This window comes from Sceloporus occidentalis, unplaced genomic scaffold (assembly GCF_023333645.1).
Source record: "Sceloporus occidentalis isolate IW3139 unplaced genomic scaffold, rSceOcc1.0.p SCAF_5, whole genome shotgun sequence".
NCBI lineage: Eukaryota > Metazoa > Chordata > Lepidosauria > Squamata > Phrynosomatidae > Sceloporus > Sceloporus occidentalis.
Window position 1 is genome coordinate 6849227 of NW_028316985.1, and position 13154 is coordinate 6862380.

Sequence of the window (13154 nt, forward strand, 5' to 3'; positions counted from 1 at the left end):
GTAGGCCAGGTGTGTTCAGGGTGACCAGATGTCATAATCTCAAAAGAGGACAAGGCACCACAAAATGTAGAACATTCAAGAAAAATGTAGGACATTCCAAAATAAAAGCTAAGAACATGCATATAACTATAAATTAATTTCATATGGATTATTCAGAGCTATGTTACATAAACCCTATTGTATTCTGTACGTCTCAACCATATTTTTCTGATGAACTTATCTTGATTAAAATGCTTGTTGGCTTGCAGTATACTTACTGAACTTTCAGCAAGACGAATGCTTAAAATGGTACTTGATTATCAACAAACCCTTGATTGAATCTATATTTAAATTATTGCATTCATTTGTCCATTGTGCTGAAATTAAGGGGGAAAAGAACCCTTTGAACATTTGCATTGTGTCCTCATGTAGCCCATTGCTTAACACCACATTTGCTGTCCTTTTCCCCTCCAAGAAACAAACTTGTCCTTAGCTCTGGGTGCAAGTCAGCTGCTGCCGCTCCTAGGAAAAAAGAATTCTTAAAAGGACCCATCCTATCCCCTATTTGCAGCAAGGATAGGCTGCCAAGTAAACATATTTCTCAAAGGGGAACAGGAAGGTGTTACTCAATGGGCTTTTTAGTTATGCTCAAAATGGAATTTCCCCTGGACAGAAGGTTGAAATGTAGGACATCTCCTGGAAAATGAGGACATCTAGTCACCCTGTCTGTTTCTAGAAGAGTCAAATCCAGCCATAATAACACACGCCTTGATTACATTCCTGTTGGATTACTGTAATGTGGGGTTACCTTTAGAAATGGTTCAGAAACATTAGGAGGTTCAAAATGCTGCATCTAGATTGTTGACTGGGGTGGTTATAGAGTATTTAACTGCCTTGCTGAAACAGCTTCATTGACTACTGGTCTGTTTGCTGTCAGAATTCATATATTTTGTCTCTATGGAGATTATCGCACTGGTTGTTTTTTCCCTATCTGGGCATGGGTTGAGACCGTGTGTTATCACACAGCTCTGTGCCCACATCGGAGGCATCCTGTACCAGATCGGGACTTCTCCTGTACTTTGCTAAAAACGGGATTTTTCCATTCTTAGCAAAGTAATGGGAGAAGACCTGATCCGGTACGGGATGCATGCGATAACACATGGTCCCATCCCGGTCTCTGCCCCTTCCCAGATCAGCACTTCCCAGCAGTGCAATAATCTCCATATCTAAAATATACATATATACATACATAACAACACCAAAACTATAAACACTTCAAAGCAACAAAAACAAACAATAGTAACATTACTGACTTCCCAACCCTTACTGATGACTATATTCCACAATTTACTATCCTTCCTTTAAAATAATATATTTATGTTTCTACAGCATACAACCTGTGTTTAATCTGCAAAACCAAAAACCAGTGTGTGGCCCCAACGAAACTGTACAAAGGTAATAAACAATTCCCAATCTTTCTTAAAATTATGAAAGGGTTTCTCCTTCATCAACATGTTGGGTAAGGCATAGGGCAGAGAGGTGAGGTTAAGGGAGAATGAGGGTGAGAGAGTGCAGAGAGTTTTATTCATTTATTCATTTTCCTTTTGTTTATACCAGTTGTAATCACCTCATGTCCCAATTTTGCAAGAAACATGGGAGATAATGCAAATGCAACCAAAAGGGTGAAGAATCTCAAAACTATAAAGCCCTACAAGGAGCGACTTAGGGAGCTGAGTAGGTTTAGCCTGGAGAAGAGAAGGTTAAGAGGTGATACGGTAGCTTTGTTTAAGTATCTGAAGGGGTGCCATATTGAGGATGGAGCAAGCTTGTTTTCTGCTGCTCCAGAGACCAAGACACGTTGCAATGGATGCAAACTACAGGAAAAGAGATTCCACCTAAACATTAGGAAGATCTTTCTGACAATAAGAACTATTCAACAGTGGAAGGCTCTGCCTCAGAGTAATGTGAAGTCTCTTTCTTTGAAGGTCTTTAAACAGAGGCTGGATGGCCATCTGTCAGGGGTGCTTTGGTTGTGAGTTCCTGCATGTCAGTGGGCAGGATTGGATGGCCCTTGTGGGTATCTTCCAATTTTATGATTCTACACTGATAACCAAACAGTCATCTTCATATGGGACAGCATCCACAAGCTAATTACAAAATGTAAGTGACTTCTTGGAAGGAAATGCACCTAGTATGAAGCTGCTCTGTCAATATTTCTCATTGAATCCCTTCCATGGACTGATACTCAGCAGACCTCTGGACCAAAGCGCCTCTTTAGCAAGACCTTGTTGGCAGGGCCTCTGTTTGTTGTGTTCAGCTTCAAGGGCAACAGCTACACAACAGCTGCTGGAGGGTGACACTTTTCAGGGCGTGGGCTCAGCCACCTTGTTTTGAGCTGCCTGTTTTATTTTGTTTTTGAAGACAATTTTCCTTCCAGCACTTCTTTGTTTTCAGTTACACATGGGCCAGACTAGCAGACATCCATCCTTGATTATTTCATTCTTTCATGCAGAGACAAATAATTACTGTATATTTCTCTCTTATGTGGGAGAAAAAGAAAAATTTTGTACAGTATTTTCTCCATGCTCAGGCATCCAAAAGTGTTCCAAAAGCCTCTTTTTTCTGCACAAAAAAACCCATAAAAATAACTGGGTTTTTTGCATAAAAACTGTACATTGCTTGCATAGAAACACATTTTTTGCACAAAAATATATTTCCTGAACAAAACCCACTGTTTCCTGCACAGAAGATATGTAGTATTAAACTGATTTATTTCTGCAGTGTGGCAACAGTCTTAAGAATACTTGGAAATTAAGAGAAACCTATGCAAAAGTCTTGTGGCACAGTACAAGATGTTGGTCATTACCTTTAAAGCCCTCCATGGCTTGGGCCCAACCTACTTAAAGGATCGCCTCCTTCCGTATAATCCGCCCCACACCCTCAGATCCTCTGGGAGGAATTTGTTGCAGTCCACAAAGACCAGATTGATGACTTCCCAGAGGACTCTTTCCATGATCGCTCCCACTTTATGGAATGGCCTGCTGGATGAGATCCGTCAAATTGCCAACCTTGATAGCTTCAAGAAAGCTGTCAAGACGGATCTCTTCTGGCAGGCCTTCCCAGAATAGAACCCGAACATGTAACGCTCCCCCCACAGACATATATAAGCGAAGACTCTGCCCACCGTTATTCTATTACTGTACTATTGTTTTCTGTCATTTTAATGGATATAATTGTTTAATCTTTTTTGGGGGGGGACTGTATATATTGTTGTATTTTTTAAAGGTTGTACGCCACTTTGATTGTGGGAACAAAAATCATAGAATCATTGAATCATAGAGTTGGAAGAGACCACAAGGGCCATCCAGTCCAACCCCCTGCCATGCAAGAAATCCAAATCAAAGCATCCGCGACAGATGGCCATCCAGCCTCCGTTTGAAGACCTCCAAGGAGGGAGACTCCACTACACTCCGAGGGAGTTTGTTCCACTGTCGAACAGCCCTTACTGTCAGGAAGTTCCTCCTAATGTTGATATGGAGTCTCTTTTCCTGGAGCTTGCATCCATTGTTCTGGGTCTTAGTCTCTGGAGCAGCAGAAAACAAGCTTGCTCCATCCTCAATGTGACATCCCTTCAAATACTTAAACAGGGCTATCATATCACCTCTTAACCTTCTCTTCTCCAGGCTAAACATACCCAGCTCCCTAAGGCATTCCTCATAGGGCAAGGTTTCCAGACCCTTCACCATTTTAGTCGCCCTCCTTTGGACACGCTCCAGTTTCTCAATGTCCTTTCTGAATTGTGGCGCCCAGAACTGGACACAATATTCCAGGTGGGGCCTGACCAGAGCAGAATACAGTGGCACTATTACTTCCCTTGATCTAGACACTATACTTCTATTGATGCAGCCTAAAATCGCATTGGCCTTGTTAGCTGCCGCATCGCATTGTTGACTCATGTTCAACTTGTGGTCTACTTGGATCTTAGATCCCTTTCACATGTTGCCTCCTTAAGCCAGGTGTCCCCCATCCTATATCTGTGCATTTCATTTTTTGCCCTAAGTGCAGTACCTTACATTTCTCCCTGTTGAAGTTCATTTTGTTAGCTGTGGCCCAGCTTTCTAGTCTATTCAGGTCATTTTGAATTTTGATCCTGTCCTCTGGAGTATTAGCTATTCCTCCTAATTTGGTGTCATCTGCAAATTTGATAAGTATTCCCCCAATTTTTTCCTCCAAGTCATTGATAAAGATGTTGAACAGTACTGGGCCCAGGACAGAGCCCTGTGGGACCCCACTGGTCACTTCTCTCCAGGATGAAAAGGAGCCATTGTTGAGCACCCTTTGGGTTCGGCCGGTCAACCAATTACAGATCCACGTAACAGTTACTTTGTCTAGCCCACATTTTATAAGCTTGTTTGCAAGAATGTCATGGGGAACCCTGTCAAAGGCCTTACTGAAATCAAGATATACTATATCCACAGCATTCCCTTCATCTACCAAGCTAGTAATTTTATCAAAGAAAGAGATCAGATTTGTCTGGCGGGATATAAATTAAATTAAAAAGTTTATTATTCTTCTCCAGTAGGGTTTCCTGACTATCAGGCAAACTTATTCTACCAAGAAATAAACAATAAGGAATATTCTTTCCATTCTTACATCACACCATGTCTCTTTTCTGCAGCCTCATCCTTACAGGATGGTGACATGCATGTGTTTGGATTGTACCCTACAGGGCTCACATTAAATGAGTCTTACAGCAAATCAAGCCTGAACTCTCCTTAGAAGCCAAACTGACTAAAGTGAGGCTGTCATACTTTGAACATACCATGCAAAAATGTGATTCATTAGAAAAGACGATTATAAAGTGAAAGGCAGTAGCAAAAGAGAAAGTCTGCATTGCAAGTTGATGGCTGGAGCTCTTGGAGGTCTCTCATTCAAGGGTTACCATACATCCAAGCCAACTTGACAGTAAATAACAACTGGGGTTCACATATAGTGGGCCCTTGGTATCCATTCGGGTCTGGTTCCAGGACTCCCTATGGATATCAAAATTTGTGGATCTTCAAGTCCCATTAAATACAACGACAAATTGGCATCCCTTATATAAAATAGCAAAAAAAAAAGATTTGCTTTTGGGAATTTATGTTTTTACAAAATATTTTCAAGCCATGGATGGTTAAATCCGTGGATAAAGAATCTGTGGATATGGAGAGCCAACTGTTTTTCCATGCTCCCCTGCTCTACACTATGTTGAAAAAAAATCCATATTGAGATAACGCCCCATTTTGTCCTGTGTCTGAAGAGAGGGGTGTAGATTTTTGGGTAGACCCTGACTGGCAAATCCCTCACCCTGGAGGTTGAGCCAAGTGACACCACTGAGAACCTCAAGGCTGAGATCCAGGACAAAGAAGGCATTCCTCCTGACCAGCCTAGAGAAACAGCTAGAAGACGGCTACACTCTCTCCAACTACAACATCCAGGAAGAATCCACCCTCTATCTTGTGCTGTGTATGAGGGGAGGGATGTAGAGCAACAAACTATTACTTAAGACAGGATGTAAATAAAATCCTGACACTCACTTTTCCTTTCTCTAGCTGAAAGTTTTTTGGTTTTTTGGCAGTATCAGAATTGGGAGGATGGTGAAGGTTAGCTACAGAAATACAGACTTTCAGTGCTGGGTCACACTGTAAACAATGTAATGAGCAATGCAAAAAGTTTGAGCTTAGAAACAGTAGGATTTTACTCCAGTAAATCCTACTGCAGCTGAGAGTAACTGCTTACAACCGGTAAGGCAAACAGCATCTGCTTCCAGTGCCTCCTCCTTTACTAAGGGTGCATGAACCACTTAACAGAGGCTATATTGCCACAGTGTAGAAATATAGCAGTTTGACACCACTTTAATTGCTATGGCGCAAAGCTATGGGATGCTGGGATTTGTAGTTTGGTGAGGTATTCTGTCAAAGAAGACTGGGGCCTCTCCAAACTACAGATCCATGGGATGGAGCTATGGCAGTTAATGTGGTGTCAAACTGCTTCATTTCTGCAGTGTGGGTCCACCCAGAGAGAAAGAGGGAGAAGAAAAAAACCTGCTTCGTTAGCTAGCCCAGGCATGTTGAGAAAAAGGATAGGCCTAGAGTTTGGCCACAAAAATAGAAAATGTAAGAAAAGTGGAGAGTGAGGAAAGATAAAACCTGGATCCACTGGAGAGGGGGAGATGATTAGAGATCATGTTGAACTTTAAACATGCTTTTATTTACTTATGCAATTTACCTGATATAGATGTTTCATTTCACAAGTCTGTACAGGTATTGTTAGTTTACAATAGAATGTCCACCCAAAAAAATTGAACTTTTCTTCTGTTTCATGCTCTAGGAACTTATCTGTTCATTCCACATTATTTCTGCCTCTGTTAAAGTAATAATGCCCTGGAACTCACCTGCTTGGTTCACTGAGGTATGCCTGTCCCATCCCCTGTTGAGCCTCTCTGTGGTGCTAAAGTACAGCAGAGGTCAGATTCAGAACAGTTAATTCCTTGTTCTTTTTCTGGCAAAAACCCCAAGGGAACAGAATAGTAGCAACCTGAGTCTTGGGGTGCATCTACACTGTAGAAATAATGCAGTTTGACACCACTTTAAGTGCTGCAGCTCCATCCAATGAAATCTTAGGATTTGGAATTTTACAAGATCTTTAGCCTTCACTGCCAAAGAGTGCTGGTGCCTCACAAAACTATAAATCCCAGGATTCCATATAATTGAGCCATGGCCATTAAAGTGATGTCAAACTGCATTGTTTCTACAGCGTAGATGCACCCTTGCACACAACATTTTGCACCCCAGGTGCCAAAATATTACAAAAATACTCCTGTTCTGTCGCTATGTCTTCTTGCCTTACTAGTGTTTCCCTCTAGATCCAGGATTGTCATGGGCAGTCTTCCAGACATTGTCGGATTGCAATGCCCAGTTTTCTCCACCATTGGCTATGCTGGCTCAGGGTCATGGGAGTTGCAATCTATCACACTCAGAGGGCAACATTGTGCATTGATCCCTACCTTTGATAATTGCAGAGCATGGAAAATTACTTTTTGGGATTCCAGTTCCCAGAGTCATTTGAAGTCATTGCATGCACTTAACGCAGTGATGTCCAAACACTGGCCCTCCAGGTGTTTTGGACTTCAGCTCGCAGAAGAAGCCTAAGCCATCTTGGCTAATGGTCTGGGATTCTGGGAGCTGAAGTCCAAAACATCTGGAGGGCCATATTCTGGACATCACTGCTCTAACATTTCACAGATGAAAACTGGGCACACACGGCCAGACAACATCAATTAACTGCCACAGAATCTTGAGATTTGTTGTTTGTTGTGGCACCAAATCTCCCTGACACAGAAGACTAAATATCTCACAAACTTGTAAATCCCACAATTCCACCACTGCAGCTAAAGTGGTGTCAAACTGCATTAATTCTGCAGTGCAGATGCAGCTTGTGTTGCATGAAAACAACTATTGTTGGAACAGTTATAGTAAGCTGAGCACAAAGATGGAAAGAGGGAGGAGAGAGAAACTGGGACATTTAAAAATAAGCTGAAAAAAAATGGGAGGACAGAGGATTTATAAGGGAGTGTCCCTGCCAAATCAGGACAATGACAGGGTTGTTGTTGTTGTTAAATTATTTATTTATGAATATCTCATTCTTTTCTCAGATCTGGGACCCAGAGCAGCTCACAACATTAAAAGAACAATATAGTTAAAAACATAGAAAAGTGATACATTAAAACAGAATTAAATTGTTATAATATTAAAATAGATTACTTATTAAAAGAATAAAAATACAGTTAAAAAGGTAAAATGGGTATGCCATTATAGCACATTCTTATCCAGAATAAGGTTTAGAAACTACAATTCCCAGAATCCTGCAACCAGTGAAATCATTGGACATGCAGCTGGAGGGATTTGGGAACTGTAGCAAAGAGTCTGTTCCTTGTCTCTGTTTTATTGTGATAAAAACCAGACTTTGTCGGCATGGTTTTTATCTTCCAAATACCACACTGTACTTTGCTCTAGAACATAAAGAACAGAACGTTCATCTAGTACAACAATTTCAATTACTTTTCCATTCTGGCCTACCTGTTAAAACCAAATGTATTTCTGGAGTGTTTGGATTTTTGTCTTCTTGTGCTATTTGTGCTAAGCAGAGACATATACGCATACTTGAAACAGAACTAGATTTACACTTTTGCTAAAAGAAAAAAGATTTTACAGGGAATAGGACTCACTCAAAGAAGCCATGGTTGTCCTCAGTTTGCAAGACCTTTGCTGGGCTGTTGATGAGCCAGCGTGGTGTAATGGTCTGAGTTTTAGACTGCGACTTTGAAGACCAGGATTCGATTCCCATCTTGGCCATGAAACCCCCTGGGTGATGGTGGGCAAGTCACACTCTCTCAGCATCAGATGAAGGCAAACCTTCTCTGAACAAATCTTGCCAAAAAATCCCATCATAGGTCCACCTTAGAGTCACAGTAAGTTTAAAATGGCATGAAGACACACAACGCACCAGGACTTACTCAAGGAAGCCATGGTTGCCCCAAGTTTACAAGATCTGAGCAGGGCAGTTGATGACCTTAGAGGTCTCTCATTCATAGGTTCACCCATATGTGAAAGTCAGCTTAATTGCAAATAACCACCACAACCACAACAAAGGACCCAAAAAAGAAAGAGACCGTACAATCATTTTCAGTTCTAGGGAATATTTGGTTGGTATGTCCCCTGGAAAAGTTACCTTTTTGGGCAACTATTTCTATAGTCCCCCCAGTCTGCATAACCACTAGTCATACTGGCTGGGGAGTTCTGGATTTCTCCCCGCCAAATCCTTGAGCCAACATGGTGTGGCAGTTTGAGTGTTGGACTAGGACCCTGGGATACCAGGGTTTGAACTTGTTCTTGGTCATGGAAACCCACTGGGTGACCTTTGAAAGTCATGGGTCCTGTTTCCACTGGCCCTACATCTGGGGCTAGTCTGCAATATTATGTTCCCAAACTGGCTCCACATAAGTCACGATGGTGGCCACATGTAGTGGTGCAGCATTGTTCAAATTGGCCAGCTGGGCTGACATCACAGTGATGAGTACTGTAGTCATCTTTCTAACACTTTTACTAATAAATGTGTATCTATCCATAGACAAGAACATATGCAAATGTAATAGACATCCAAGTTCATTTTTGGGGAGTTGAGGTGCAATTCCTCTTTTTGGGCTTCTTTTTCATCCCAAATGCCACAAGCAATGGAATGTGTTTACCCTTTGCTTTCCCGCTCTGTGTCCTAAGGCCCGGCTTTGTCATCGCTAATAGCTGCCAGTCACTCTTAGCAGAAGATTTACCAGGGTGCTAAGTCTCAGCAACTTACTGGAACATCAGCTGCTTCACAGTATTATGTCATTCTCACATGAAGGAAGAGTTTGAGGATTTTTTAAAAACAAAGACAGAATGGAGGCTGTGTGGCAGGGGACAACACCACAAGTGAATCCAAAGCATCTGGTGAACATTGTGTCCACCGTCTATCCTACTATTTGGTTAAGGAGCTCTGCAAATTAGATTGTAGGGCCATGAAGATCTTCTAGGAAGAGCCTCTTTTTAAGAAAGGGATGCTGAGTCTACTGCATTCCATGAGAGATGCATCCCTCCTGCTTGACATCCTTTTTTCTACTATTTTCTACTATATCTAAGAACTTGAGTCAGTCAGGGGTTGCGTGTTGTCGCTTATGTGCCTTCAAGTCATTTTTGATTTATGGCAACCCTCAGATACAGGAACAGGGATATAGTATCTAGACTGAGGGAGATAATAGTACCATTCTATCCAGCTTTGGACAGACCTCGCCTGCAATATTGTGCCCAGTTCTGGACACCAAAATTCAAGAAGGCTATTGATAAGCTGGAGTGTGTCCAGAGGAAGGTGACTAAAATGGTGAAAGGTCTGGAAACCACGTCCCATAAGGAGCGGCTAAGGGAGTTGGGTATGTTTAGTTTAGAGACGAGAAGGTTAAGAGGCGACATGACAGTCATGTTTCAAAATTTGAAGGGATGGTGATCTTGGGCAAGTCACACCCTCTCAGCCTCAAGGAAAGGCAATGGCAAACCTCCTCTGAAGAAACTTACCAAGGAAACCCCATTACAGGTTTGCCTTATGGTCACCATAAGTTGGAAATGACTTGAAAGCACATAACAACAAGAACAAAAACAAATTTTACTTGTACACCACCTTGAGACCTTCTGATATAGTGCTGAACAGAAATATCCAAAGGCCCCCAAATTAATTAATTAATTTTGGAGGCCCTGGGAAATTCATGGAGCCTATACCTCACTTGATATAAATGAATATCTAGTATGAATTACACTCAGCATTTTTTAAAAAAAAATCTTGCCAATGAATGCAAAGTCTCCAAATGACACAAATGGATGCATCTTTAAGTCAGACTGTGACTACGGTACACAGAAACCCAGCAATGGAAACCTGACTTGTGGCCATAAAACATTGTTCTGACTTGAACATTCACAGATCTCTCAGTTCACAGAACCTCTGCCTTTTCTCCAGCAGAGAGACATCACAGCTCGCCTCCCACTCTCTTCTGCTTTAATCACAGCTATTTTAAGATTCAGTATTAGACTAACTGTGCTTGTGCATGCATGCACACACACACAGAGATAGATGCATATTTGCATTGGTGTCACAGATAATTCAGCTGCAACTCCATGAATGTCTATTTGTTAGTAAGTTATAAAAAATACTGTATGCATTTGCAGAACAGATTTCTGAACTGTAATCTGATGGATAACAAAACTAAGATGTACAGAATGGGGTCTGTTAAGGTGGCCAACAACTGCCAAAATGGCTTAGGAGATTTCTGCTCTCTTTCTTTTTTACATTTGTTGGGATATGTCCACACTGGATAATTAGAGCAGTTTGATACCACTTTAAATACCATGTCTCCAATTTATGCAATCCTAGGTTTTGTAGTTGGGTGGTTAGATTCCTCTGCTAGACTAGGTCTAGTGCGATCCTCTTAATTATATCATTATGGAGGATTCTAAGTTCCTCACTAAACTGTAGATCCCAGGATTCTCTACGATGGACAGTTAAGTGGTATCATACTGCTATACTCCTATAATGTGCCTACTATACCAGTGAGTTTGGGTCAAAACACACTGCAGAAACAATCCAGTTTCAGACCACTTTAACTGCCCTGGCTCTGTGCTAGGGAGTTCTGGGAACTGTATTTTGTCGTGGAACCAGAACTCTCTGAGAAAGAAGGCTAAATGTCTCACAAAACTACAGATCACAGAATTCCCCAGCATTGAGCCAGGTCAGTTAAACCGGTCTCAAACTGGATTATTTCTGCAGTGCGTTTTGGTCCTTTGTCTGTATATTGGGCACATCTACGGACAAGTGAAACCCAAGGATCAGAGAGCAGAAGGGAAGGGAGTCACACTTTTCCCTCTGCCACCCTGTCTCTGGGAAGAATGTCAGGTCAAGGGTCCAGGCTGGCCCCATTTATTGGTCCAAGAAGAAATGGCTATTTCAGTGTTTCCCTTTCTTTCCCCATCCTGCACTTTGCCCATTAGCCTGTGAGCCTGGTGACACATAATGTATTATCTTTTAATGTCTGTATAGAATTTGAGAAATGCTAGGTGCTTGATAAGTGTGAGATTGGTTTTAGAAACCTATGAGGGTGCACATCATTCTGCAAAAGATGCTGCTGTTATCCAAAAAGGTGAGAGGACTGGCCGCGGGGGCGGGGGGGTCCCCACCAACAGTGTCAGCATCTTTAAATGTTTGGGAATTATTTAACTCAAAGGATACTTGGCCAGAAGCTGGGTAACTTGAGGATCATATTCACTTGTATATAGCAGTACTAACTGTGAAAGGACTGTAGGTTTAATGAATTAAAGAAGGTTTTATTTTGAAATAAATAGAATTATTATTATTATTATCATTATCATTATTATTATTATTATTATTATTATGCCTTTCTACCAGTATAGGGACTCAAGGCGGCTAACAACATTTAAAGCAGTACAAGTTTTTAAAAAAAGCAAATCATTAACATATAAGTACAAAGTTTAAAAACAATTAAATACTTTTTATAAGTTAAAAACAATGCACAGTCAAATTTAAAATATATTTCAAACTCTTTACAACCAAACACACCATAGTAATTCAAATGCAACCAAACACACAATAGCTATTCATACAGACACACCATGTAGAGCTAATCGAAATGAAGGAGCGAAAATTGGATAGTGGAGATTGAGGGTTGTAGGTGGTGGTGGTAATATTTACCTGTCCTGAAGAGGAGACCATGGAAAATGGCATATGTCTCAGATGATGTCTCAGGGAGACACAGTGAGTGAAAAAAACTCTCTGTGAACACATGAGGCTATGGTTGGCACTGATATTTATACCTTTTACCTAGTGTTTGGGTGATGTCTAGCAATATAGCAAAGACCTAATGGTCTTTTCATGGAACCAACAATGGGATTCCAGAACAACTGATGGTTTCTACTTCAGATTAATAAAACAGTGGTTGGGATTTAAGACAACCCCAAGATAGCTGGACAAAGAAGTTATCTAAGAACACCGCAAGGGGATAGGTATAAAATATTGGCTTACTCACTGTGATGCAATGACTCCTCCTCTGTCTCTTGGTGCAAAGGATATGTGAAAAACCTGGAGGAAGAAAGAATGATGAGCTCATCCATTTTAACCTTTTCCTAGGTCCTTCACATGCCTTTGGGCCACACTCCTTTCCCATGGGAGATCTTCCTTTATTTCAAAAGTCATTGTGGCCTCTTAAATATGCTTGGCTCTAGATATAAAAAAATTGAAGATCCCAATGTACAGCATGGGGCTGCAACATATGCTAACTGATTGGGAAGGGCAAGACTCCAACTTTTCTGCTCCTCTCCCCAATGCTGAGTTAAATGAATGCAGCCTGTTTTTGCTTTTTGAACTTAGTTTGCAGCCATTGAAGTAGGCTGGAGCCAAAAGGGGAAAAGTGGGAGGAGGACAGAGAAACTGGGACATTTTAAAAGAAGGTGAAACAGTGGGATGACAGAGGATTAATCAGGATTGTCCCTGCCAAAACAAGGCTTTTGGAGGGCAGCTTGTTTTCTGCAGCTCCAGAGACTAAG

At 41.4% G+C, this 13154-nt stretch overlaps 2 protein-coding genes across 2 annotated transcripts in view; one reads left to right on the forward strand and one right to left on the reverse strand.

Moving 5' to 3' along the window:
• The window catches only part of LOC149311610 (muskelin), a 165433-nt gene extending 152618 nt beyond the window's left edge, over positions 1–12815 (reverse strand). Inside the window, exon 1 of the mRNA XM_089527467.1 lies at positions 12634–12815. Within this exon, the coding sequence (XP_089383593.1) occupies positions 12634–12722 (89 nt within the window). The 5' untranslated portion in view covers positions 12723–12815. The remainder of the gene's footprint in view (positions 1–12633) is intronic.
• On the forward strand, positions 1535–5504 carry LOC149311611 (ubiquitin-like). The gene is given in 3 exon segments (XM_089526549.1): positions 1535–1540; positions 5291–5403; positions 5405–5504. Coding segments are annotated over 3 exon segments (219 nt in total).
• Positions 12816–13154: the final 339 nt, after the last annotated feature.